Genomic DNA, 22,175 nt, shown 5'->3' on the forward strand with positions numbered 1-22,175 from the left:
TTAAGGGACCGGCATCCAAAGAATATTACTTATTGTGGCCGGGTGTAGGGCATTTGGTCCAAGTCTTTCTTGGTGTAACCATTTGGTCTGCTTACAACACACCACGGCATCACCACGGAAACTGGATCGGAGGTCAATTTCGAACACCCGAATTCTATACTGAGCCCATTCAAATACTAAACTCCATGGCTACCGAAACGGAAACATGGTCGATACCCCCAACGACGACGGCACCCACCGACGTCACCTCGCCTGCACCATGCCCGCCGTCGCATCTGGACAATCGGATCCATGGTTACAGGCAGAATAGGGATCAAACAGGAGACTGGGATACCAACATGACTACACCGAGTCTCATGCCTGGATCCATGGTCGGGGGATCTGGCCCTCAACAACCAGAGCAGTATATGATGCATCACATGGGACATCCACAACAGGGCGAAGATAGCGATGTCATGTCTGACTCAGGTAGCAGCAACATGAGCAGGTAAGCATGTCCTTGGCTCCAGGTGTATCAAACACGTACTTGTTTATGTTTTCATTATGTATCCGCATTTCGTTTGTGCTGACAACGTAGCTATTCTGCCAACAGCAGCATCTTCAGTCATCCAAGTGTTGAAGAGACTTGCCGCCGGGCTCTACCTCACTTCCCTAGACCCGGCATTTCTTTCCCAATGCCCGCGCTGGAGTTTGACTTCCGCGTTGCGGTGGCCCTGAATCCAGAGCCATCGAGAGTGGAAAACAAAGTCAAGAAAGAAATCACCACTGTTGCCGCTGGACAATGGTCTGGCTCATTCGGCAACGGAAGAATTCTTGTAAGTCGGCCGGACGGTTCCCAAGTATCTTGGTCAGAAGAGCACAGTCTCTAACAGTTCGAGCAGGCCGGTGGATATGACTTGGGCCAGGCCAGAGGCTTTCGACCCATCCGTATTGTTGAAGGTGCCTTTGTCATGCAAACTACTGACCAGCCGCCAGCCATGTAAGTCGCCTTCCGGGGTGGACTAGGACATCCTAGTTGCTAACAAGCGCTTTTCATTTAGCCTTGAGATGCGAACACGAGGCTCGCTCTCGGGTCCCTGCGATATACTGGACTCACTTCTTGGGCCCGGACAGTCGAAGGACATTGATCCCCGTCAATACGGCTTCCGCATGTTTGCCACAGTAAAGACACCTGACAAGCGCTACGCTGAAATTGTCAACTGTGGTTTATGGGTGGCTAGTGGCATGTGGTCTGGCGATGAACTTATTATCGAGTATGTTCTTTCTATTGTCTTTCGTCTATGTTGGCTGTGCTCACATATCTAACTGGGTGTAGTGCCTACAGAGTTACCTGAGCTCTCAAACCCGTCCTCATCCTCACCTTTTTCAGCTCATACAACACAACAACTCCCTACTGGACTTCCTTCTCCATCAATATTCAACATGAAAACTACCGGCAGGAATCCACTCAACCACCAGCGTGCGATCTAATGAATTTGCATTTGGATCATATTCTCCCCATCAATCCACACGGGAACCTATTTACCCACGGAGTTTTTTCGCTTTTGGAGCGCGGCGCATCGGAACTTCTTGGGACAATCTTGGCATAAGTACTTACCGGCACATTAAAGGAGTTTGGTTTATTTGATTCTCATATCAGCGATTACACGAGGCCATGAACGAATGCAAATCAGTGCGCCTCTTATGAAATCCGACATCGGCTGTTTCCTCGTAGTTAGTGTTTGTCGTCACACCAATGACCCAAATTGCTTGGCTTGGCAAACCATGTAGTCAGAGCTCTTTATTCCAGTTCGTGGTGTATTGATGTCTGTTGAAGCTCAATATCACGGGTCAAGTTCCTAATTCGTTCAACCATGAACCATAACGCTCCGAGGTGTGTGCAGTGGCCCCCTTGACAGCCAGCAAGCGCCAGCATCACCACAGGGGCCAACCCTGTCTCTTTCAGCATCTTGGCAACATCACATCACATCACATCCACTCCTTGTCAAACATGAACAAGGCGTAGGGCCCACGCGTGTCCCATAGGGCCCGCATCCTGCGACCATATAAACAAAAATTTGCACCATGTGACGATGGACTACGGAGGATTGTCGCTGGAGGATATCCTGATGAACATTATTTCCGCTGTTTTCCGATCGCTGAAACAACTTCTGTACCAGGACTATCACACTTCTTCTCCTCGTAATCCTCGTTCCAAGACCCCCTGGTAACTGCATCAAGCGCAAAAGCTTGTTTCCCAAAACAGGATATATTGTGCGCCTGTTCCTCAGCCCGCAGCAATGACATGGGTAGTGACATCTTTTTTGTTGACTGAGCTTACAAAGATATCTGCAGTGTAGTTCAGCCTTGCGCCCTCGGGGGGAATATGAACATAAGCGTGCATGATGGCGATCTGGACCTTTCCAGCCGCAGGGCAGGATGTGCTGGAACGGGATGCAATCGGGTTGCGAGGATGTTAGTTAAGTTTAGGGATTTGAAATGTGTCGATGGGATGGTTTTTTCAATGTTTCTAGAATTCTTGGCGGTTCTTGGTCACGGAGATGAATGGCAATGTGGATGGCTAGTCATGTCCGAATCATCCGGTCTTGTGTGAATGGGCAATTTGTCAAGATGATGTGGTATCAAAGGAAATGACCGGTAGGTCATTTCAGCAACAGGGAATGCTCGGTTGATGCAGAGAGATAGTTCAGGTTATATTGGGGTGACATGTGTGCTTGGGGTGCATTACATTGGCCTTGGGAGCTGAACTGCAGCGATTTACTGGTATGAAGAGAACTTAAGATTATTCCTGGTTTGTTGAAATTCGTAAATCATGATTGGAAACATAACTAAATAGGAAGCATGTTGGATGCCGCCCATGTTAGAGGCATATCATTAAAAAAAAAGATGCTGACAAACGATCATCACAACCCTTCAACATCACCATCAATCTTTACTCTCCTTCGCCAACCGCCTCCAGCTCTTCTCATATCCCCTCCCAATTCTAAACTCCTCCGCATCCCTCCTCACCCTCTGCATCAGCCCATCCCTCCAACCCCCCTTCACATCATCCACCCAAACAGGCTCCTCGCCAAACGTCCACGACAACACCTCCTCAGCGCGCGCACCCCGTCCCTCCAACAACCCAACCGCCACGTCCACAATCTCCGGCCTATCCTCACAGGCATAAAACACAGCCGCCGAGCACACTCTGCAGAAATATCGGTGCGCATCAACCGACGACTGATAGCACGCTAGGGTTCCGACTGCGGCATCTCCCGCATCTGCCGCCGCCTTGAGATCCTTCATATTGTGAGGGTATGCGCCTCCATCTGCGGTCGATATGTGCGACAGGCTTGTGAATGTCCAGTGGACGATTTCGTTGGCAAAGTGCAGACGGCAGGAGTCGCAGGCGTCAAAGCTGGCGAGGCGTTTGTTGTTTCTTGGGTCGATGAACCAGGGAATTTGGTCCCTTTCTTGTGCTGCGAAGTTTCCGGGATGAAGACGTAGGTTGACTCCCTTGCAGTGACATGAAATTGTTATGGAATCTTGTTCTGGCTTAGTTTGTGGTTCTGTTTCCTCTGGCCATGTCCATGTCCATGGGATTTCTCCCGCGCGCTGCAAATACCGCGGTATCTCGACATTGTCAGGATTCGGCTTCCGAAGCCATACTGAGGCTCCGCCGTCAACTGTATCTTCCACGTATATGTGTTTCGTGAGCTTGATGAGATTGGCATCAATGTTCTTCAGCGGCCCGCTGAAGACGCCTATTTTCCCGGGTTGATCACGCTTCTCGTAGAAGAGCATGGTCGAGCATGTTCCACAGAAGAGATAGGTCAAGTTTTCGGAGAATTGGTATCTCTGGAGGCCCTCAGTGTTGACCTTGTCCTTCGATGACGGCCATGTCATGCCAATTACGTACAGCGCACCCGTGACATGACGACAAGAATTGCAGTGGCAGACACTACATTCTAGCGGGAGACTAGATTTCGGTATTTCAGTGCTGAATGTGTATTTTTTGCAGAGACATTCTACAGTGATTTCAATGTTGTTTGCGGTGTCCATGTTGTTTCACGGTTGGTGTAGAGTGGAGAGTGAGGATGCGTGAATGTGAGTGTGAATGATGTTGCGCGGGGTTTAGTTGGAGGTGTAAGTCGAAACAAGGCAGGAACGACCGATGGTAACCAAATGCCCACCATTCAGTTTGTAGATCAATTCTGGACTGCATTTCAGATTTCTTGTTCTCTATCACCAACTTGCATTTGTAGGTGGCCAGAATGCTTGTCGCAACTCAGTTTGTGACGGCTATACTTGGGAAATTACCCATTTCTTCCTTTCTTGGGTTGTATGTAAGATGCTCGACGACCATCCTTGGCTACCAGACTACACACCCATCTGAAACACAGGCAACATATTTCCGAAACTCATCATCCTATATTCTGAGGCTACTTGGATCTCTATAAACTTGAGGGTTGCTAACATTGATTGCACAGTGAGACACGCCACAGAACCGGCTGGGTCACCAGGCTCAAACCCCCGATATCATCAATCAACCAGCTGTGGACTTCGCTCTCCGCTAATCCATTGGATCTACGTCCTCTACACAGGTACCGACCGTGCTTAATTACCTGGGTACTTTCTCATTGTCAACTACAAATTGATGAAAGCCACGTCACTGCCTCTACCAAAGGCACTTATGTAGTCAGATTTGAGCTCAAGATGAGAGAATCCGAGAGCATCGATACATTAGTTGTGCAAATGGTCAAGTTAACAGGCGCCCATGTAGCTCTGCCCTCGTCACAATCAGTCCCCCCTGACATCGATATATCTTCCCCTGGCCATTGCGACGACCGCCAAGCATCTGCCTAGGATATGGCGGAGTGACATACGCTACGATATTTATAATGTGTAAGACCCCGATACATGACTGTTACCGCTTCTCCAGGGTTTCTTATATTCATCATTTACAACTAAATCGCTAAGAATTCAACAATTAAAGCCTCTTCGCGCTTCTCAATCCCTACCTTTCAAGCTCCAATTCTTGACACTTGGTGATAAATGATGTGGCTGCCGAGATCCCATCCATGAATTACCAGCAATAGTGAAGTAAAAGAAGTGGTGTCGACTACGCCATGGAATACGTAATGTGTTCAGTAGACTATTATATCAATAGCAGCATTCCAAAGCAATGAATAAGCTAACAAAGCAGCCACTAAAAGAAATACGGCTCACCCAATCCCATATCTTCTTCATAAGCAAACTGTATAAACACCCATACCTAGTAAATTGGTCGCTAGACTCCTCATTAAGCTCATACACCTAACCAATCCAGCTTCGTACCATTGCAATAAGATATAAGCCATCAACTCATCACCACAGACAACTCACACCCCAAACAACCAAGTCATCAGCAAACATCATAAACTCTCAACACCAAAACCAACATCACCCATCAACCCTCCCTGACAACCTCCCCCCTCGGCTCAACAACCCTCTCCACGCTCCTCCCCCTCACCCTCGTCCTCTCCTCAAACCCATACGCCAACCCAATCAACCTCTCCTCCCCCCATCTCCTCCCCAAAAAGCTCAACCCAAACGGCACACCCGGCCCCGTATCAACCAGCCCATTCTCCATCCTCACCACCGCATCACCCGGATAATGGCCCAGCGGAACCGTAATAATCGGCGCTCCCACCACAGCCGCCCACACCGGCGCAATCGTCGTAGGAAGAACAACAGCATCCAGCTCCAACTCTTCCAACACACGCGGCAGACAAGCGTTCCCCATGTCCATCAACTCACCATATACTCTTCCAAACTCGACATCTGTATTATCCCAACCCTGAGCAAGCGCCTCATCCCATCGATCTGTGTTCATCTCCGGGTAAGCCTCCTGCTCAGACTGTCTCGTCAGATCCCTTACGTCCTGAAGAGTCCGTATCCCACTCGGATTATACACCAACTGAGACAGATATTTCTCCAATCCGGGCACAAAATCCGCCGCAAAGACCTGAAACTCTTTCCCCCGAATATCCCTCTTACTCGCCCCAAACTCACAACCCACAACAACAGCACCGCAATCTTCCAGCATCCCCAACGCCTTCTTAAACTCCTCAATCTCAACTTCAATACCCTCCCGATCCAACAAATGAAACGGAACACCCAGCCTCGCACCCCTCAACCCATCCCTACAAGCACCCACATAGTCAGGCACACCCCCCATCTCCCAAGTATACATATCAAACTCATCCCTCCCCGCCAGAACGCCAAGCAACAAAGCCGCATCCCTCACACACCTCGCCATCGGCCCAACCGAGTCCTGATGCTCCGAAATTGGAATCACCAGATCCCGACTCGTCAGCCCAACCGTCGGCTTTATACCCACGATGCCGTTCTTCGCTGCCGGCCCCATGATCGAGCCGTCTGTCTCGGTGCCAATCGCCGCGGCTGCGAGCCCCAGATCGACAGCCACGCCGCTCCCGCTAGACGAACCAGACGGGTCTTGATTGACGTGGTATGCGCCGAGGGTTTGTCCACCGTCGGCGGACCAGCCGTCGGGGCTGTTGAGGGAGCGGTAGTTGGCCCATTGGGTGAGGTTGGTTTTGCCGAGGATGATGGCGCCGGTGGCGCGGAGGCGTGCCGCGGTGGTTGAGTCGCGGGGGACGCGGGTGCCTTTGAGGAGCGTTGAGCCGGCTGGAGTTGTGTTAGATGGGTGTGTTTGTTTGTGTGTTTGTTTGGGTTTGGGGGTGGTACCTGTTGTGTTGAGGTTGTCGGCGGTGGCGATGTTGTTCTTGAGGAGGATTGGTACTCCGTGGAGGGGGCTGTATTGTTAGTACATTCGGGAGGTGTGTGTTGACAAATGAAAATGAAAATGAAAAGGGAACAAAAGTAACAGTTATAATCATCCAGTTATACTCTTTTCTCAGTACTCATCACTGCAGCCGAAGAAAGACAACATTCAACCGACCAATTCCCCGATACAACCCTCACCAACACATCATATACAGACCAGTGATTCAACATCACAAAACGCAAATGATAGATAGGTCGACAACAAGAAAAAAGCAACTTACCCACGAACAATCCCCCTAGCCCTCTCCTCATCCAACATGCCCGCAATCTCACAAGCATCAGGATTCACTTCCGTAACCGCCCTCACTGTCTCGTTAACCTCCTCAATTCTTTTCAAATACGCCTAAGATAATGTAAATCCCCAATCTGCAAAATCCGAACCCATTAGACACTACTCACTCGAACCAGATCCAGGCTTGAAAAGAGACCGTCATCCAACGCACGCCGAATATCGTCGCATGTTGCGTCAATTAAGCGTGGGAATGCCATGTTTATTTCGCGAAACACTGTCAAATTAAAAGGACTCGGAAACTCGCTTCAAATATGTTTCGCAGTGCTCAGTGAATGTAGAGCAGGTTATTTTACAATGTCAGGCTGATTCCTCAGGTTGTCAGATATATACACAGATACCCGATATCCACGCAAATCGGCAATGCAAACATCAGACACTTACAAGAAACCAATGAGAAAAGTCATGGCCCTGAAGACCCACGCCCACGAGCTGGTTCAATTGTCGCCGCATGAGTCAACTCGACGCTAACCCCAAACAAGCACCAACGGACCCTGACAAACACAACCATTTCACTGAACATGTACAAAATATGCAAAGCACGCGTTGGGGCCATCAATTGCGCACGAGAGTGTATCTTCACTAGATAGGAAAGAAGAACGGAACATGCCAAACATCCAGCGCCTACAGTCGCCGACCTCCCTTCCATCTCACCACTCCCATAGCACGTTATCCCCGATATCCGTAATGCATCATCGTGATGGCGCCAAACACATGCAGAAGAAAAGACCATTTTCGTTTCAACTAAACGTTTTCAAAGGGCGGTCAAAAGAAGAAGAAAAAAATGAACAAAATCCTCGTCTTATAAAAGAAGACCAAGATCGTTAAGTACCTTGTGGCATAACGTACAGGTGAGAAGCGAAAGTCAGGATGCACACCTGCCAACTCCCCATCCACATCCCAGCGTCAAGCCAAAGGTATAAATCTTTTACGTGAGAACCGCACTCTCAAACTAATTTGATGCTTGCAAAAGATTTTGTCGAGGGTCTGCACGGTACGGTCCAATAATGGTATTCGGCGGGTTTGCGATAAGGGTCGCCAACAGCTGGCATCAAAATGGACACGCCAAGATTGGCTGTCGCATTTAAATGGCGGCCATGCCAAGGGGCTTGCCGACATTAGTGCCATACCGGCCACCGAAGTTGCCTAGACGATGCAAGTTAGGGTTTGATTTCGCGCCACAGAGTATGGCCAAAAGGTGCTGGACTTACCAGGGCCCTTGTAGTTGCAAACAGTGTACCAGGACTGGAGGCTCAGGACGGTGCCCGCGGCACACTTCACAGTGGCACAACCGACCTTGGTCGAGTCCTTCCAGACGAGCTGGGTAAAGTGGCCATAATCGCCGAGAGGAACGTTTGAAGGAGGGTTCTCCATGCCATAGAAGTTGGCATAGTTGCCCACCTCACCGTAGTACCACTGCTTGGTGACACCGTCGGCGGCAGTCTGAAGCTTCAGGCTATCAATATCGCCACTGGATCCGGAACTGGCGAGGTTCTGGCCATAACCACCGGTACCTTGGTTCCTGCATTTCATGTTAACATTCGAGACACAAAACTTCGGCTTCAAAAGTCTAATACTTACATGTCATGCTCAAACACACACGTGTTGGCAGTGTTGGCGGCGTACTGGGCGAGAGTAGAGTCCCACTCAAGAGCGCTGGCGGAGTGGTTAGCCCGGTGGGCATTGTGGTGCTTGAGCATCACATCCTCGTAGCTGCCCGAGTCGGGATTAGCTGGAGGAGTGTTCTTGGGAGGAGCGGGAGGAGCCGCAGGAGTCGTGGGCTTAGGCTTGGGCTGAGGCTTCACGACAACAGGTGTAGGCTTAGGCGCAGGCGGAGGAGGAGGAGGAGTTGTGGGCTTGGCCTTGGTCGTCGTTGGGGCGGGAGGAGGAGGGGGAGCAGATGTGACCTTCTTGGTCTCGACGAAAACTGCTGCCGTGGGCTTTGGGAGATCCTCCGTGACGGTGACGGTGACCAACTCGGTAACCCAATCGGTTTGAATCCAACGCTTTTTCAAGGGACTGGCGGAAGCCAGCATGGCGCTGGCGGCCAACAGGAACAATGAGGACTTCATGATGGACAAGGTGTGTGATCTGGAGAATCAAGTTAGTCTAAGTCTTTGTACACAACAGCAGTGTATATAAAGTATTCAAAAGGTGGGCAGTGCCTGGTGCGCTTCACGCATCCGTCCATGCCGTGATGCCGAACAATGACGAAACGTGGTTCCAGACGTAGCTGGCTACACCACGATGAAATCGTCACTGGCATATGGATACAAAGCCAACGTCAGCCTGACTGTCACGGCCTGGAACCGTTGGATTGCGGAGCAGTGGTGGCTGGACGGCATGATGCTCTGGAATGTTGTCCATGTGGGGAATGCTGAGAGAAACAATGGGTTGAAAGCAGACCCTGAGAGTCAAGATGACCGCTTTCGGAAGTGGCGACAATGTCAACATTAACCACCGCATTCACAGCAGTGCGGCTGGATAAGTTGAGGTTTTGTCCATGTCATGCTGTGAGGCACACATCCGCTGCCATCTTGTTTTGGCTTGAAGCACACAATGCGCGCTGGCAAAATGGTAACCAGGCAGAGCGGCAATCTGCACGTTGACGCTCCTGGCCAGTGCCACACATTTGCATACAAAAGAGAAGAAAAAGCAGCGATATCTCAGATGTTCGAGGCACAGAAAGTGGAAGCAAAATGTCCGTACCTTGTATAGGTGTTTTGTGGCTGCGGAAAACCTGCGCTGATAATGGGATCGACTGAATGTTGCGTTATAGTCTGCGTTTCTTCAGAACCAGCTGGGCAGCACTGCTGACGTTTTGTTCACGAAGCTCGAGCCGTTGGTTTGTCTTTGAGGTGTCGAATTCGGATTCTTGAACAACAGCCAAACAAGATTGACTGATGACGGAGAGTTGAAAAAGCAAGGTGCAAGGAAGGACAAGAACAGAAAATCGAAACTTGTTAAGAGGGACCTGGAAAAGATGCCCAAAAACCAGAGAATCGAGGACGAGAAGAAATCACAAGGAGCGTAAAGTGCCGTCGAGGACACAGAAAGGAGCGGAGGGCGAAGACGGTTGGGAAGCCGGTTGAAGGAGTGTAGAGGAAGAAAAAAGGTAGCAATGCCGTCAAGGCTGTCGACAACCAGGTCTTTCGCTTTGGGGGGGAAGATGGGATACGAGGGGAGGGTGGTCCAAAAGGGAACAGCGGTTAAAACGGCGCGGCCGAGTGAAGTTAATAAAGGAAGGGACGACTGAAGAGCAAAGAGGTGGTTGCTAGCTCCAGTCTAAGTGAGAAGAAGTCAAGAGCCAGGGACGCACTGGCCAGTGGAAACGAGCCAGGATCAACTTGATGCCGGTCAGCAAATGCTGGGAATGGGGAATGGAAAGAGAGAGATGGAAGGCACTTGTGGCCCAAAAGAACCAAAGACGAAGGACCAACGGACCCAGCCGGCGTCGTCCACAGTCCACAGTCCACAGTCCAGGGAACGTAGACAGACAGAAAAGACGGACAGGCAGGCATGCATGCTTGGTGTTGAACCCAAGCTAAGCAAGCCATGGCCAGGTTCCGCCTCGAGTGAACGAGTTGGCCGCCAACTCCATGTCCATGTCCTCCATGTCCCCTTCATTGTTGACGACGAGGGCAGCCATGCAGCCAAAGCCAGCTCAGACAAACTTGGATCATCAGCGACGAACCCACACCCCCGCTCACACCCCGGCCCACTCAAGTGCTCCCCTTGTCCAGATGAACAACCGATTGCAGTAGCGTCAGGGGCAATTCCAAGGTCTGTCCACACAGAGCCGCCCTGTCCCTGGCGCTACGCTGCATTTCGCCTGGGCGTGGGGGTGTCTCTAATGTACTGGCGCTCACATTCACCTCCAGTCAGGTTGACTCGACATCTTGATCAGTTGGCCCAGTTTGATCCAGCTCACTTGCTGCTCAAAGCTGTGCCAAATGCTTTCATTTTCACACAATCGCATACTTTTACGTTTCCACCATGCCTCAACAACAGGAGACCGAACCTCTCATGCGGAACAACTGATGAAGAACACCTCTCGTCCGTGCGGACTGCTTTGTGTTGTCATGACAGACTTCGAATTCGCCAGAGCCGCCGCTTCTCCAGCTTGGTCCGTTCAAATTCAGGGAGCACGTTGGGTCTCATTTCAAGTCACGACACTTGTCCTACTACCAAAGCTTTTTCCGAGTTCCCTGTACTCCTTACTGTGTTCCGATAACTCTCTCCAGACAGTTTGTATCACGCTGGCCGCTTGTTGTTGTCATCCGTTTAAATGACCTACGGAGCGAGGTGGCGCAAACCCACGACTTGGCCATGTTGCCCTGGAGTTGCAGCACCCCAGCTGCAAGAGATTAGTCGATGTGAGACCAAGAGCCAGATTCAACATCACCCATGCTCCAGATATATCCCAGCTGTTGGTAAGCACCATCTGCATACTGTTCCCCTGGTCGGCTCAAACCACAAAGGCAGGGAATAAGCGCAAATTGAGATGCAAAAACAAGCAAATGACCCACTCGGAGATCGCATGACTTTACCGAATATCATATTACTGAGATATGCGGCCTCTTCCCGGTCAAGTGGTCGTCTCTCGTCGTCCACAGGACCCGCCGTCTGATGTTCCTTCACTGTACTTGTAATGATGGTGTTCCACAGATTAGAAACCGCCACATGGCCGCTGATATATTGCGCAAAAGAAACGGACGGTTCCCCAAGCAGAGTCGAGCAGGGTCTATGAATCGAGGTTCGAAGATGGCCACAACTGGGGGTTATTGGTTTCCCGGGAAATGGAGAAGATGAGGCCTTTGTTAGCCACCAGTTCCATTCGTCCCCGTCCTCGCGGGAGGAGGTCTGATCTGGTCAAAGTTCGACATCTGCACTTTGCTTGTGCAGTTTGAACCAGACCCAACCCACAGTCGCTCACACACGCCCCTCCCGCTGCTCCTTCCATCTTTTCTTCCCTGTGCTTGTTCCTGCCTGGCTGGCCCTGCTCTCGAACAAAGAAATGGTGGCGCTGATTGCTGCAAGCTTGAAAACAGCCAACCACAGCCCGTCCTCGCCAAAGGCCCCATCGAACAAGCTATGGAGAGGCTGCGGGGCTCTTCGTCCCTGAAACCGCCCTCATCTCTTGCCCAGTGGCAAGTGGCCCGCTCTTTCCCCCCTTGGTCATCTCCAGAGGCATTTCTTGGCTTTCATCTCCCAGGCCATTCATTTATTGTGACGGCAAAAAGCTGTGATGAAGCAATTCCAATTATGGTTCGCCTTGTCAGCTTCCTCTCCAGGCAGTTGTTCTCGACTTGAATCCTGCCCAGGATGCGCCCGGCAGAGACGGCTTTGAATCGAATGACTGAAATTTTAGAAGATCTGTTTGTGGTACCACAAACATTAAGGGGCCTCAGATCAATTCTAAGTCACAGTTGCCCTGATCAGCCATGATATGAGGAACACCATGGCGAACATCCTCATGGCACCGAGCAGTTTCTTCAGAGACAACGTGTTTGATCTGCCCGACTCGCCCTCGCTACCGCGGCGAATTTGGATGCCTTGTCGTTGGCTCTCCTTCAACGCCACGTACATTGTTTCAAACCGCGGGTATCAAGGTGACGCTTTGCATCCGGATCTGCTCGCCTAGCCCTGCATGCGGGGATGATCCCTCAAATCGCCTCTGAGACAAAAAAGCAATTTACAGTACATGCCCCGTCGCATGATTATCTTCATCGTGCCTCTCGATTATTAGGCTATCTTGTCAAAACAGGCTGTTTTCAAGCCCAGAGGGGTCGCTCTTTGAGTTCTTCCTAACGTGCCGGCCCAGTCATCGCAGGAGGCAACCCCAAATACATTTTGTAACCCACAACAGAATGCAATACCTTCTATTCCATTGTCAGGTTTGTTTCGCCACTGGAAAAAATATCACTTAGGCATTCCTTAGCCGAATGGTTAATGCGGGACGGAACGTATCGGCATCAGACAGCCATGATGCTGCTATGAGTACAGGAGCCCCCCTGCACTGGAATGTGCAACCAGACAATGGATTCTTGTTTGGAAAAGAATGCCGTCTCAATGGGGCTTGACCCTTCGTGGACAGAAGTGCACACACAGTCTGTCGTGGTATCCTTCTAGCGCCCAAAGGCTCGGAATTTGTCATAGTCGAGTATTCCAAGCTTGGTGCGAGGCCAGAACGTTGTATTACTGAATGCAATTTTCGAATGGCATTGGGGATACTGCAATGCTGTAATGCCTTTGAGGATTCTACAATGCAAAGCTCGCTGGCAGCAACAATTGCATTTGTGGCTTTGGCCAACCATGCGGCGGCATCTGAACCAACACTATTGGCGCTCAGAACGAAGGCGCCAGTGGTGCGTTTCAACTCCAAGCCTGGCATGACATCCCCAGGCAGCTTTGCCCAGACGACAGTCATTGCGCAGGAGGGGACCATAGTACTGTGCGGAATACCGAGGTTCGACTAAAATCATGGAAATGGACCCAACTTTCGGACGAGTTTTCCCAAGTTGCTCCTGTTCCAACAGAGCAGCTTCAGATGGACATGACGGGAGGGCTTGCTTTGAGAACTTTGCCGTCCATCGGGGAGTCCTGATGCTGGGACGCTCATTTTGGGGTAAATTGCGGTTGGCCGAGTCGAGAATAGCTGCGTTGCGTTTATGAATCTTTCGGTCTGCCCAGCCCGTAAAGGCGTGCTTTTTGGCCACAGCCAAGCAGCTAGTGATGAAATTGACTTCTCACGATTCTTGGCCGCCAGACTCGGGCCAGCTGGTAGTTGTGCGACAAAACAAGCATCAAAAGATGCTTTTGCATCGTGCTGCAAGCCTCTCAAGTCGCCCGAGGAGGGGAAAAGAATGGGTGTATTGGACGCAGCATGTCCAAAATATCGATACAAGTTTGCTGTTGAAACAGAGGCCCAAGTGTGAGGCCCAGCACCAGGCTGTGTGCAGGTGGGCGAGGAGAGCATTGAGAACATGGAGCAGCAGCCAACATGGTCAATGTCGGGTTGCACCCCCTGCCGTGGCTCCACAAAGCCGTCCTTGCCGTGCTGCTCCATCAAAGGGAAGGTGCGGGACGCTGACTGGGCAGTTACAACACACCTCTACTCAACCTCATCTCCTTGGTGCAACATTTTGACGTCAGATTGCAATCTCTCAATGGTTGCGTTGCTGTGAACTACCGGAAGCTGTGCGGCGAAGCAGATTGGTTGCAAAGTTGTCATCCCAGCTTAGGACTACTTGTCACGAGTGTCATTGTCATCTAGAAGCTCACCGTTTTCCATGGTGTATTCTTTGGGCTCTTGGCAACTCATCAAATGGCATTAATTGCATTGTCGACCTGGTGGACAACTGAGCTAGGCAAGGCATAATACCGCTTCATGACTGAACACATGCAGGGTATTGAACCCCATAGCCTTGTTCTGTTTCCAGTCATATCAATTGAAGCTGCATTTCTACAACACGTTTGTGGGCAACTTGGCCCTGTATACTTTGGCATGTATACTTTCAGTGCCTTAGGAAAGTGGTTGTTATTGCTCATCCCATATGCTAGCCACCGCACCACTTCAATTCGGGAACGTCAAATCCGCTTGTCGAGGCGAGAGTACTTCTCGCTGCCGATATCATGGTGCTTTCCGAGAAATGTCTTAGAGCACTGATGCGAAATTGTACGTCAAGATTACCGAAGTGGTAGTCCTATCTCGGAGAATAACGTGGACAACACCCACAACCGAAATGAATGTCGGTTGCCTTGTGAAGATGCGAATTACCTTGACCAGGATTCCAAAGTTCAAAACTTGTATCTTCCGTGTTCAAGTCATTCTCACAAAACTAATTCTTTAGTCAGCTATACAAATGCCGTAAATTGTCCCACATCATGCGAGCACCAGTCACATGGTGGGGTGTAAGACCACAGCTAAGATATTAACGCAATGCAGGCATCAGATCATACTCATCACATCCTTGATGCCGGGTCCTATACTGTACCACATCTTCGACATCCCAAAGACGAGTCTCAATACAGTAGTGGAGGCGGGTATTCTTTAAGCATATTAAAGATCAACATGAGGACATCTCCACCAAGTTTCGCCATCCAGCTCATACCAAGAACCCACAACCAGATTCGAAACCTGCGCAATCTCATACAGTACCTTCATTTTTCTTTTGCAAAATTTATACAGTACTGTACTGTATCTTTAACCGCCAATATACTGTAACCCACACGCCAAGCCGACCAAAGAACACATCGAGACTGGACGCCTTGCCGTTTCACCTTGCACAAACGAACCACTCCCGCCCACGCCGTGTGATCTCCACACCCAAAAAAGCCGCGTTTCACCTCAAGAACCATGAGTAAGCCACTCGGAACCAAAGAAAAGTTTTTGGGTTTCGGACGAGGACCTGGTGTATGGGATGATCTACGGTGCATCGGGTGATTTTCACGGCGGTGTGGAACGGTTTAGCTCCATCGCGATGAGGTGTTTGATGATTGCCTATAAGCTACTAACAATATGGCAGCCTGATTTCAATGGACGTAATGTAGCAAAATTATATGGAAACTACCGGTACGGCACTGTGCTATTTGTTGTATTCCTCTTCTAGGTGTGACTTGTCCATGGTTTAAGGAGATGATGTATTAGATACGACACAAATAGTATAGGGTAGTTAACCAAAGCAGCGTATTGAAAACTCAGTCTTGAATACCCAAAGAAGTGATCGGACTTGGTATGTAAAGGGTGAAAATCGAATGATTAATGATTTCCCTTGTCAGGGGATTTTTTTATCCAAGGAGCATATTTGTAGTAGCTGAAATTGGGTTCATTTATGCCACATATCTCGCTGTTAAACAACAATGTCCAAGGAAAACGGTAGCGGAATTCCGAAACTGAGTCATCCGACGTCACGACGACGGCTGAACAGGCCAAGAGTAGTCTGCCTTGGAAATTTGAACACGACTCAGAGGCTATGATGTACTTTAATGAGGAAAACACAAAGTTCTTTGTCAGTGTAATTCAGCCACCACGTAACAAAGCACCACTCAATGAGTCAAGTATAACAAAGCAAAACTCTCTTATCAAAGAGCAGCCACCGAACTCCATCTCTCTTGAACTGTAGGTACATTAAGACACACAAAAAGGACATACAGTAGGGGGTCAGAAGTATTTGAACAAGGAAAGGTATCGCATATCGCGTTATATGTCAAGGCATATTAAGCCGTGTTAGTGTATACTTAGATATGTCTAAATACCTTTGACCACAGACTGTATACACGACGCCCATACCTCAATTCAAACAAACACAACAGACAAGTTCACACCCATAACCCAATATCGTGAGCCCTCACCACCCTCAAATCCGTGCCTTCACCACTCCCCCCCTAGCCTCGTTATTAATCCTCCTCCACATATTCCTCCTCAACTCATGACCGTTCAAAAACTCCCTAAACCACTCCCTCCTAAACCGGGGAAGTTTCCTGCCCCCATCCTCACACTCACCCGCCAACCCCCTCAGCGTCTCAAAGTAGTCCTCAAAGTCAGGAAACACAAGCGAAAACTTGGCCCCATCTCCACGCTTGCTAATCCTATCCTCTTCCCACTGCCGCATCTCCAATAGACTAGGTAGCTTCGCCGCCCTATTTGCCAACAGTCTAGCCGCGTAAACGGCCTGCCACTCAAAGACCTTGAACGTCAGCCCTGCGTGAACAGCACCAACAAAGAGCAGCGTCGGGTCATGCTGCCAGACAATATGCTGCCACAGGTCGGGGACTCGGTTATTCCGTACTGGAACCTGAGGTAGAAAGGGGAGCGTCCAGCTGTATCCAGTGCCGAAAATGATGTAGTCGACGTTGGGGATGGTCGTGCCGTTGATGAGGTGTACTGTGCGGTCTGGGCTGATGCGTGCTATGGACGGTAGCTTTTCAATCTTGGGATGGTTGAATGCCTCGCCGCCAAAGTAGCCGTTGAGGCTGTGGCCAATGTTGATGGCGTGGATTGGTGTTGTTGCTGTGTCGGTGAGGTCGAATGCTATGTCTGCAGCTGAGACGGATGCTCCTACTACTACGACTCGCTGATTTACCCCAGTTAGTAGAGTTGCCTTGATTGTAAATGAGATAATAATGTTTACCTTGTTCTTGAACTTGTCTTTTCCGCGGAAGTGCTTGCTGTGAAGCACACTACCCGGCCGCGCCTTTTCAAACTGTTCCAATCCCTCGATATCAGGAATATAAGGCACAGAGTAATGCCCGCTCGCTACAAGAACCGCATCAAACCACTCTACCCACCAGTAATCACTTTGTTTGCCCTCCTTACGAAGAGTTATCTTCCACTCGGAACCAATCTTTTCCACTCTCTCGACCGTGGTGTTGAACGACACCCAGTCTTCGTAGCCGTTGCGCTCATACAAACTTGTAATATAACGCCTCACAACTTCCCAATGCCGGAAGGGAGACGCCTTGCCATACAGTGCCTTTGAACGCTCACTTATTTCCACGGGGAAGGGCTCCTGAGAGAATTCCATAGGCAGATGGCTAATATTGGTTTCGAGATACGGATAGACAGACGACTCGGTGAAGCGCGGGCGATCAGACTTCGCCGTAGAGGCAGGCACTTTGTCAGGAATCCCAATTGGAGCATCCGCCGTTCTGTCCGCCAAAGATTTGACGTCTGATATCGTTGGTGGTGGTGAAGTGTCGCCCACCCTAGTTGATTAGCATAAGGGACGAATAAACGAAGCTGTTTACGTACCAACATCCTCCGGGACGTTCTCTCCGCTCAAAAACACGGATTAGATCGAACACATTCTCCTTTGCGAGAGCATCTACCGTGATTGCGCCGGCTGGGCCAGCCCCAATGACGGCAACTCGCTTGATCGCCGTAGCTGGCATGATGACCTAAATGGTGTAGATTTACAACTAAAAAGAAGGAATTGCACATGGCAAAGAATTTCATCAAATTAACATTCTACCGATCCGTTGGACCGGAACGGGCTCACGGCAGCCCTGCAGGTCCTGGAGTAAGCTATCCTTGGCTGCTATCACGCCATCGCGAAGAGCGACATTTACCCCACTGACAGCGTTTACCGATGATGCCATTTTCGCGTCCTATACGGCGTGGACATAATGGTCTGGATGGTAGCTGTGACTATTTGTAAGGCCAAGGAATGACGTGATGAGTATTTGTGCGGTTGATGTACCGGCTGAAATATGTGCTGTGTATAACAGCCGATATCGCTAACCAAATTGTAACCAACGATGTGTTATCACCATAGTTGTAATTCATCAACAATGCCGTGACCTTCACTACCATTTCCAAATCATTCCTTCTTTCCAAGTATGGTAGAAATGCATGGAGAAAAACCACTGGAAGACAGCTCGTCCGCCGAGCAAGGCCTCCCAGCACAAGAATGCAACGCAAAGCTGGAGAAACAAGCACGACTAAAGTAAGCCAACTTTCACATACTCTCAGACAAAATGCTAACATCCTCACAGAGTCGATTGCTCCGTCCTGGCCCTCCTTTTCCTCGGCCTCCTCGTCTTTCAGCTCGACCGTATGAACCTCGCCAGCGCCTTGACCGGAGGATTCGCACAAGACATCAACGTCAACCAAGACACCATCAATCTCGGCAACCAACTAATGTTCATGGGGATTGTAGTCCTCGAAATACCATGCAACATGGCCTTACAAAGAGTACACTTCACTCCCATAACACGACCTGAATAACTACTGACCTAATTAGCTCGGTCCTCGAAAGTGGATGCCCGCTCAGGTATTCATGTTTGGCGTCGTAGCTACAATGCAAGTCTTTGTTCGTAACCGCATCGGCTTCCTCTTAGTACGACTTATCCTCGGCCTCGCTGAAGCGGGATACATCCCGGGGGCGATATACACGCTCTCGACGTGGTACCAGAAGCGTGAGTTGGCAAAGCGTGTGGCGATTCTCTTTTTTGGCATGTTTGGCGGTAATGCCATTAGTCCGCTTTTGGCGTCGGGGATATTGAAACTGGACCATGTTCGTGGACTTCGTGGTTGGCAATGGCTTTTTCTGAGTGAGCTACCCCCTCCTATTGAATAAACATGTGGTTAACAATGTTCTAGTTGAGGGGCTGTTCACCGTATGCGTCTCGTTTCTCTTTCTCCTCTTCCTTCCTGGTTCTACGGATGAACCTAAGCCACTTTTGGGACGAGGCATCATCCGTATCTCCCATGACGAACAGGTTGTTCTTCAGCGCAGGATCGAAACGGACGACTCGGAGAAACGGCCTGGTGCTCAAGGGCTAGAGATACCATGGAAGCTTGTCTGGCGAACTGTCAAGCACTACCGTCGATGGCCGCACTATGTGTCGACATTTGCTGTCTTTTCAACCTGGAGTCCCTTGACAACATATACCCCTTCCATCATCATGTAAGCTGCGCTGCTTGCTGAAGTCTTTCGAAACAGAGCCCAACTAAAAACTCGGCATCACTGACCGCTAGACAGGGCTCTAGGTTTCGACCGCATCACTGCAAATGCCCTCGCTGCCGTTGGTGGTAGTTTGGCTCTCGTCGTTGTCTTTCTGTTTGCATACATGAGCGACAAGACGAACCTGCGGGGCGGATCTGTCATTGCCGCACATATCTGCTACCTCATCACGCTGATTGTTGCTCGACAAGTCCATCCTCACGTGGGCAAGTGGTCGCGATGGGGCTTGTGGACGGCGGTCAACAGCTTCGCTGTCGGATATCACCCCGTTCATAATTCGTGGGTTCAACTTAATTGCCGGGAACCAGGGGAGCGAAGCATCGCTATTGCGTAAGTGTGATATCTGCCAGGCACGACTCTATTGGCGGTTTCAAATAAGGAAGACTGCTAACTTGATGCTAGGATGTGGGTTATGTCGGCCATCAGCGGATTAATGGTGGGAACACAATACTTTCGAGCCAATGATGCACCATTGTAAGTGGTTCGTACGTAACGGGGTGAGCTGTACTAACGTGTCTGTAGTTATCAAACCGGGCTGAGAACAATGATCATCATGGTCTGTGTAGGTATCGTCTTTGCCAGTATTCAAGAGGCAGTGTATATTGTGCACAATCGACGTGTGGCGCGAGGAAAGATTCGGAGCAAGGACGGCTCACCGCCCATGATATATGTACCGTAGTATTGTATGACACCCGTCAGCTGAACTGGGCAAGGCCACAAATAGTTATGTAGAGCAGCTTGTTAGCTTCCAATACAGGTTCAAAGTTGTCATATGCCATTGATTCTATCACTGTCTCAGTTCCGATAGTGTAATTTCGAACTTCTCAATTCGTAGTGGTCTCGGTGTGATGGTCAACTTTGTCCCGGGCGAATAAGATCTGAACTACCAGACTGACTTCGAAGTGTGTGATCAATTTGGTAATGTCATATTCGCAAAAATACAATAACCTTGGACAAGGCTCTAGACCGTATATTGAGTGCTGCAAGAATGAAGCACAGGCAATGTCAAATTCTTGCATGAGCCTCGCCAGTTTATGAGGACGGAAACACAAAACGACTCCCATATTGTTTGAAGCTTCCACCGGTTGACTTTGAAAAGCAATGGTGAAAGGCGTGTAGTCCTCTAGCAGGGCCAAAATGTCAAAAGAATACCTGAATCCGTGCCGATTGGACGTCGAGTTATTCCATTCGAGAGGCAATACTTTAGCCGTCGTATCGCATACCTGATCTAACGCTCAGAAAAGAGTTATTTGCCGACATTGGAGCAAGGCTTGCCCAAATTATCGGGGTAAATGGTCAACCCGAGGACCTTGGAACACCACAAAAGCTCGACATGGGAACGACCCTTCAGGAACAAATTGGTTCAATTGAGCAAAATATACACGGTGTATCTAACCACCCAACCCCAACATTTATTGCTTCGCATCCTGCCCTGCAACAAAGGGCTTGCCATCCCCAGGTCCAATACGCACATCGGCAAAGATCTGCTTTGACCGCAACTCGACAGGTGTAACGTTCTTGGGCTGGTCGGGGATCTTCTTCTCCATTTTCTACACCACTAGCGTTAATTACTATTTCCCAAAGCTGTCCCTCTCTCGGCGGTGGGAAACGGGACATCTCCCAAATGCGAGTTCACGTACCAGGTTATCGAAAACACACTTATTCAACTTCCACTCAGCAGGGCGACACTGCCACAGCTGCTGATTCCGATCGTCAAGGCACTCCCAGTGCTTGCGGAACTCAGCGAGGCAGTGGGTATTGATGTCCGTGAGCCTACAATTTGTCAGCCTTCCCTATCCCTCAATCCCAATGCGGTTTCCAATCAATCATGCTCGTAGCGCCAGGCCAACGTGATGATTTCATGAGAGATATAGATGGAACGTACACGCTCTGAGCGCAGCGAGTCACCCGACGTCCCTCCTTCATGCAGTCAAACTCGCCGCGGCCAGGGTTCTCCGTCTTGCACTGCATGTAGTCATCATTGTAGTCGCGGCATCGGGCGCCGATGAAGAAGGACGCGGACAAGAGAGGCGCTGAACTGGCTCCAATCTCCTTGACGGCAGGGATATTGTCCGGCAGCGGCGTGGTGTCGATGAGGATTTCTTGATTGAACCTGCAGGTTGTCAGCCAAAGAGCCCTTTCGCCTTGTCCCCCCTCCAGTGCATCCGGCAGGGCGCCACTCTGCTCAATCGGACAGCTGGGGGAGGATGATGACCGTAAGAGACGTACTGAGGTCGTCGGGTCGCCATTTTGTCGGTGTTGCGGGCTGCCCGATTGTCGAACTGAAGATGAGTTGGCAGAGCTGGTGCGATCGCTGGATGCTGGAATTTGAGGTGAGGTTGGAATTGGCGAGCTGTGATTGGTTGAATAGTGGGGGCGAGGCTGGCCTGGCACACGAGGCAGTCTGTTTTTGAACTGGCAGTGGATGCGCGGGTTGCAGCTACAATTTTGGTCTGTGTGAAGCAGAGCGCGCAACAAAAAAAGCTGCAAAGCGACGACGACAACCACCAGCTTTGAGCTGCGCCAACGATCAAGAAGCGTGATATCTGCATGTTCTGTGCGGCCTGTTATCTGCAAATCACATCCTC

The 22,175-nt window shown here is 50.0% G+C and overlaps 8 protein-coding genes across 8 annotated transcripts; 2 read left to right on the forward strand and 6 right to left on the reverse strand.

The window, feature by feature from the left end:
• Positions 1 to 185: 185 nt before the first annotated feature.
• On the forward strand, positions 186 to 1,334 carry VFPPC_14467 (outer membrane protein, beta-barrel; the record flags this gene model as incomplete). The annotated part of the gene is made up of 5 exons (XM_018292236.1): positions 186 to 487; positions 578 to 815; positions 882 to 979; positions 1,041 to 1,253; positions 1,316 to 1,334. 5 exons carry the CDS (start codon positions 186 to 188, stop codon positions 1,332 to 1,334), a joined length of 870 nt encoding a protein of 289 aa, XP_018144373.1.
• Positions 1,335 to 2,925: 1,591 nt separating this feature from the next.
• On the reverse strand, positions 2,926 to 3,888 carry VFPPC_08715 (mtcp1; the record flags this gene model as incomplete). Its single annotated transcript, XM_018287374.1, has 1 exon — positions 2,926 to 3,888. One exon carries the CDS (start codon positions 3,886 to 3,888, stop codon positions 2,926 to 2,928), a length of 963 nt encoding a protein of 320 aa, XP_018144374.1.
• Positions 3,889 to 5,431: 1,543 nt separating this feature from the next.
• Positions 5,432 to 7,320, reverse strand: VFPPC_08716 (glutamyl-trna amidotransferase subunit a protein; the record flags this gene model as incomplete). The annotated part of the gene is made up of 4 exons (XM_022428623.1): positions 5,432 to 6,672; positions 6,733 to 6,800; positions 7,053 to 7,174; positions 7,231 to 7,320. The coding sequence occupies 4 exons, from the start codon at positions 7,318 to 7,320 to the stop codon at positions 5,432 to 5,434; spliced, it is 1,521 nt and encodes a 506-aa protein (XP_022284425.1).
• An 884-nt stretch (positions 7,321 to 8,204) lies between these two features.
• Positions 8,205 to 9,192, reverse strand: VFPPC_08717 (cysteine-rich secretory protein family; the record flags this gene model as incomplete). Its single annotated transcript, XM_018287376.1, has 3 exons — positions 8,205 to 8,266; positions 8,332 to 8,642; positions 8,702 to 9,192. 3 exons carry the CDS (start codon positions 9,190 to 9,192, stop codon positions 8,205 to 8,207), a joined length of 864 nt encoding a protein of 287 aa, XP_018144376.1.
• A 3,854-nt stretch (positions 9,193 to 13,046) lies between these two features.
• VFPPC_08720 (hypothetical protein) lies at positions 13,047 to 14,099 on the reverse strand (the record flags this gene model as incomplete). Its single annotated transcript, XM_018287378.1, has 2 exons — positions 13,047 to 13,572; positions 13,666 to 14,099. 2 exons carry the CDS (start codon positions 14,097 to 14,099, stop codon positions 13,047 to 13,049), a joined length of 960 nt encoding a protein of 319 aa, XP_018144378.1.
• Positions 14,100 to 16,479: 2,380 nt separating this feature from the next.
• On the reverse strand, positions 16,480 to 18,013 carry VFPPC_08722 (dimethylaniline monooxygenase; the record flags this gene model as incomplete). The annotated part of the gene is made up of 3 exons (XM_018287379.1): positions 16,480 to 17,196; positions 17,254 to 17,827; positions 17,874 to 18,013. 3 exons carry the CDS (start codon positions 18,011 to 18,013, stop codon positions 16,480 to 16,482), a joined length of 1,431 nt encoding a protein of 476 aa, XP_018144379.1.
• Positions 18,014 to 18,460: 447 nt separating this feature from the next.
• On the forward strand, positions 18,461 to 20,266 carry VFPPC_08723 (inner membrane transport protein yfaV; the record flags this gene model as incomplete). The annotated part of the gene is made up of 7 exons (XM_018287380.1): positions 18,461 to 18,567; positions 18,617 to 18,815; positions 18,865 to 19,174; positions 19,224 to 19,530; positions 19,606 to 19,917; positions 19,990 to 20,061; positions 20,110 to 20,266. The coding sequence occupies 7 exons, from the start codon at positions 18,461 to 18,463 to the stop codon at positions 20,264 to 20,266; spliced, it is 1,464 nt and encodes a 487-aa protein (XP_018144380.1).
• A 733-nt stretch (positions 20,267 to 20,999) lies between these two features.
• Positions 21,000 to 21,836, reverse strand: VFPPC_08724 (NADH:ubiquinone oxidoreductase; the record flags this gene model as incomplete). Its single annotated transcript, XM_018287381.1, has 4 exons — positions 21,000 to 21,137; positions 21,228 to 21,360; positions 21,473 to 21,700; positions 21,817 to 21,836. 4 exons carry the CDS (start codon positions 21,834 to 21,836, stop codon positions 21,000 to 21,002), a joined length of 519 nt encoding a protein of 172 aa, XP_018144381.1.
• Positions 21,837 to 22,175: the final 339 nt, after the last annotated feature.

The sequence above is a fragment of the Pochonia chlamydosporia genome, chromosome 4, assembly GCF_001653235.2.
Source record: "Pochonia chlamydosporia 170 chromosome 4, whole genome shotgun sequence".
NCBI classification, from domain to species: domain Eukaryota; kingdom Fungi; phylum Ascomycota; class Sordariomycetes; order Hypocreales; family Clavicipitaceae; genus Pochonia; species Pochonia chlamydosporia.